At 46.0% G+C, this 4,469-nt stretch overlaps 1 protein-coding gene across 1 annotated transcript in view; it reads right to left on the reverse strand.

Moving 5' to 3' along the window:
• Positions 1 to 4,469, reverse strand: part of sbf1 (SET binding factor 1) — a 73,187-nt gene that overhangs the window by 3,008 nt on the left and 65,710 nt on the right. The window contains exons 30-38 of the mRNA XM_015396682.1: positions 3,833 to 4,009; positions 3,652 to 3,753; positions 3,395 to 3,580; positions 3,170 to 3,296; positions 2,967 to 3,097; positions 2,521 to 2,865; positions 2,224 to 2,429; positions 637 to 724; positions 424 to 555 (exon numbers count right to left, since the gene is read on the reverse strand). Coding sequence (XP_015252168.1) covers positions 424 to 555; positions 637 to 724; positions 2,224 to 2,429; positions 2,521 to 2,865; positions 2,967 to 3,097; positions 3,170 to 3,296; positions 3,395 to 3,580; positions 3,652 to 3,753; positions 3,833 to 4,009 — 1,494 coding nt within the window. The remainder of the gene's footprint in view (positions 1 to 423; positions 556 to 636; positions 725 to 2,223; positions 2,430 to 2,520; positions 2,866 to 2,966; positions 3,098 to 3,169; positions 3,297 to 3,394; positions 3,581 to 3,651; positions 3,754 to 3,832; positions 4,010 to 4,469) is intronic.

The raw sequence follows: 4,469 nt of genomic DNA on the forward strand, positions 1-4,469 counted from the left end.
CTACATGCATCTATTTTAATAGGTTTACTTTATTCAGAAATATATAGTCCAAAGTAACAAATATTCAGCCAACAATAAACATATTGTTAAAAAAAATAAATTAAACTTAAATATTCATATCATAAATCTTGTGCAAATAACAAATGTTCACCCAACAATAATTGTACTGATTAGTTAAAAATATATAAACAATACAGTACACTATCACGCAGATGGAGGAAAAGGAGGCAAGTAAATATTAATTCTCTAAGGGCAGATGTGTGGAGATGCTGTTATTTTAAACTTGATGCAAGATCAAGACCATAAAAGGAGAAGTGAGTAGGTCTGTCAATGTTTTAGGCAGATAACTTGATTTTCCTTTTTTTGGTTTCTGCTATTTAAAGCAGCACACTGAACGGGTTCACTTCTTTTTAAAGAACTCACATCAAAGAAGGCTTTCTCCTCAACGTTTTTTGGTGCCCCCATGGTAGGTGTTCCTACTGTGACCGACTCCACCTCTGCCAGGTCGATGACACCTTTGCACTCTTTGTCCTGTCTGCTGTCGTAGTATCGCAGCTATAAGTAGAGATGTGTTAGAAACTGGAGGAAGTCCTCTGCATACAGCTTGGGCTACTGAGGAAACCTGATGCATTTTACCTGGTGTTTCGTCTTATCCAGCACAAACCACCTTGGTTTCCATGGTTTCAGCAACGCTCCTCTTTTGTACAAAATGCCTTCAAAGCTCCTGGTGGGTTTAAAAGGCAAATATGAGACTAGTTGTGTTCAGGTATGGTTCTTTCTAGAAAGTTTGATCTAAAACTGCATCTCTAAATGGCTACTGAATATTATATTATCTTTATTTTGGTGATTAATGCTAACAGCTACTACAACAACTATAACACAAAGTTCTGTTAGTCGACTTTGGACTTTATAAGACACAGTGGATCATCATCAGCAGATAATATGGTTAACAAAATTAACCACAGTCTGTATAAAAATAAAATTTTAGAAATGCACATTTTTATTTAAAAAAAAAAACAAAAAATTTGGACCATTAAGCAACATAAGGTCCCTTAAAAATGACCTATCACAGAAATTAGTCGAGTAAAGAAAATGATTTGGTCTCATCAGATTTGGAGTTTAGATTTAAATTCCTGCATTATGAACCTAAACACAGGTAATAATAAAAACAATTATAAAACCACAAACTCAGACAGAATAGACTGGCCTCATTCTGCACAAAACATGTAGTGAAACCAAACTGGAACCGTGGCCCAAAAACCAGAGAACACCTTGAAAAGAGCTCGTTTCTAGATCTGCGTACTTCTCCTGTGCTCGTTAAACATCATCAGCTCCCGCATCGTTCGCACTCACAACAACATAAGACTGAGAACTGAAAGTCCCCGGATCTTATTCTCGCCCCTCCCTCTTTACCCAGCATGCATCGGGGCAGATTGTCCGTTCTCCAGACTGGCAGGCCTCCCAGCATGCACTGCGGTTAATACTCACAGCATTAAATTTAAAGTTCTTTTCTATTGCTGTTGTTCTATAAAAGTACGTTTTAATATCATCTGAGATGATAACATTATTCTTTAAGTTCACCATATGGCCCATTTACTGATTTAGTTCAGACGTTGAGGACTGTGGCAACCAGCGGAGCTGTGAGGCTAGCCACAGCCAGGCCCGTCTGCAGCAGCAGATGGGCTACAACTTTTCAAAATGACAATGTCTAAAATAAAATACACAAAAATGAAAGAAATGTAAACATATTTCTATTTTTTCTTTTAATTTTGTTGTATTTGGGTCAGTATTAGTAGCCCTTCCTATGACTCGGTACCTTTCATCCTTTAAAAGGTTAGTGACCCCTGATCTAGATACTGTTAATAACAGGAGGCGAGATGCAGCTCCAGACGAGCTTTGAATGTGGTGATGTCATCAGTCCGCTTCTGTTCCAATTGACCCAGATTTATTCTGCGTTCTCCCAGAGTCCACACTCTCCTGGGGTCTTGTCCAGCACGTACTCGGTGAGAACACCAGTCCGTACTCGTGTTCTTGTGAATTGAGAAATGGACCCTAACTTTGAGTTTTATTAGCTGTGAGAAATAATCCTCAAAGTTTGTTCTTTAGATAAATCCCTCAGAGTAACAAATCGGTTTGATTTGAGCTTTTTGAAATAAACAATATCTAATTGATTTCAGCAGATTGTAACCAAACACCCAGAAAGAGGCTGTAAACAGAGCAGACCTGTTCTCGCTCTCGGTGCTCTGGAACTGGCTGTAGAGCGTGCTCGTGCTCTGCCGCCCCGCCACAGGCGTGGACGTGGCGCTGGCCTTGCAGTCCAGTCCCAGCTTGATGGATGATCCCACACCACTCTCCTGCAGACAGACGCCCTGGGAACGCCGCTGGTGGCTCAGGTTAGAGGACATCAACAGAGAACTGGAGAACGATAGCTGAGGAGGACGGAGAGGAAATATTCCCAGATGCTTTTCAAAGCTAAAGCTAGCATCAGAACCTCGGAGGGAAATCAAATTCTGGACTTACTTTGCTCTCCAGTTTGGTCTCAGTCCTCTGCGTGGTCTTGATCTTGTCCCACGTGTCCTTCCATTTCTCTGACGTCTGTCCAAGCTCCGCTTCCAGGTTCTGCAGGTCTTGCAGGAGTTTGGTGATGGCGTCGGGCAACTCCTTGCTCACGTTGTCGTAACACGGCCACACGACGCGCCGCTGGGATTTTGGAGCAGCGGTGTCGGCTTTCTCCGCCGTCTCCTCCGCCAGCCGCTCCTGCCTGCTCTTCAGCTCCCAGTCGAAGGGGGGGCCCTCAGACAGCGTCTCCTCCAGGTAGAAGTCCCACACCTTCAGGTTGGAGATAAACGTGTACGGCCGCAAGACCTGCAGCAACACATTCCTGCATCAGGTCTGCCTCGTCTTCATTATCATGATCAGAATCCAGATTTCACTCAGAAAACAAACCAAACAGCAGCCGGCCTCACCTCCTCATCCTCTGGGGAGAACATGTAGTTGAAGAAGATGGGGGCTTTCTTGTTGAGCCTGTCAATGTAGTCCCACACAGACTTGCACACCTGAGGGTTCCTCCTGTCGCTTTTCTCCTCGTACAACACGCCTGCATCCACACAGCGGTCAGCGACAAGCAGCAGAGGAGGAAAACTGCTGGGACCTAGCGGGCCCGGCTCACCTAGTTCGATCCGGTCGTAGTCGGAATCCAGCAGGAAGGTGCGGAAGCGGTTGGACATATAGTGATAGGCCAGGAACTTCAAGTAGTACTGGCTGAACTCGAACTCCATGGGGAACTGAAGGTGGATCTAAGATGGAGGAACGGTTTTAGTTTAATGTCACCAACAGGAAGAGCAGGAAAGATCTGCAGTGTGAGCTTGTAACTAGCGAGAGACGCTGTCCTCACCTGATGCACACAGTCCAGGAACTGCAGAAAGACGGGGGTGAAGCCACTGCTCTGGCTGCCCAGAGTCTGCGCCCCCCGGTGGCTGAACCTGTGGCCGAAGGACAACCACTCCTTCTCCACCAGCAGCCGGAAGCCATCAAAGGTTCTGTAGTACGGGTCCGACAGCAGCTGCACCAGAGACACCACCTACAGAGACAGTGTGAACGTCTGGGCTCAAAGACATTAAATGGAGCAGAGTCATCAGAGTCTGGACCCACCTGTGTGGTGACGTCCCAGCCGTCCTCCAGGCTGACCATGACAGAGGAACCCGTGTCCAGCAGCTCCACCACCAAACCAGACACCTGCAGCACTCTGTGCAGCTGGAAACGGTGAACACAGAGTCAGACTCGCTTCATGACACGGCGGGGGACTAGAGCGCTAAAAGCAGCAAACACCAACCAGAGCCATCCACTCCGAGTCCTCCAGGAGGCGCAGGAAGCTTGTATTGGGGTCTGTGTTCGCCGAGCTCGGCACGCAGGCCTTCATCAGCTTTTTGAAACTGTTCTTCACCTGCCGCACGTCGCACACCTCGATGGGAATCACCTCCCACTGCTGGAACGAGTCCTGCTTCCCTCCCTGAAGAGAACAGATTATTTAACACCCAGCTGGATTCTGCTGCACCTCAAAGACACACATTCAGTTCACAGATGTGAGAAACACTTCAGACAGCTCATCCTCAACTACATGAGGTGGTGATCGTCTCACCTGGAGGCACGTCAGCTACACTGAGCTAGTTTGCAGCTTTCCTTAACCCACTGTCACACCCTGATGATTTAGACCAGCTTATCCCTGACTTATGACAAATCTGGCAAAGTTATGGGTCAGTTATGTAGAAGTTAATCCACTCTGGATTAAAAACCCTTTCACTCTTTATTAAATCCCACTTTCTACTCTAGATTAAAATCCCACTTCCCACTCTAGATTAAACCCCCACTTCCCACTCTAGATTAAACCCCCACTTCCCACTCTAGATTAAACCCCCGCTTCCCACTCTAGATTAAACCCCCGCTTCCCACTCTAGATTAAACCCCCGCTT

This window comes from Cyprinodon variegatus, unplaced genomic scaffold, assembly GCF_000732505.1.
Source record: "Cyprinodon variegatus isolate N-32 unplaced genomic scaffold, C_variegatus-1.0 Scaffold813, whole genome shotgun sequence".
Lineage (NCBI taxonomy): Eukaryota > Metazoa > Chordata > Actinopteri > Cyprinodontiformes > Cyprinodontidae > Cyprinodon > Cyprinodon variegatus.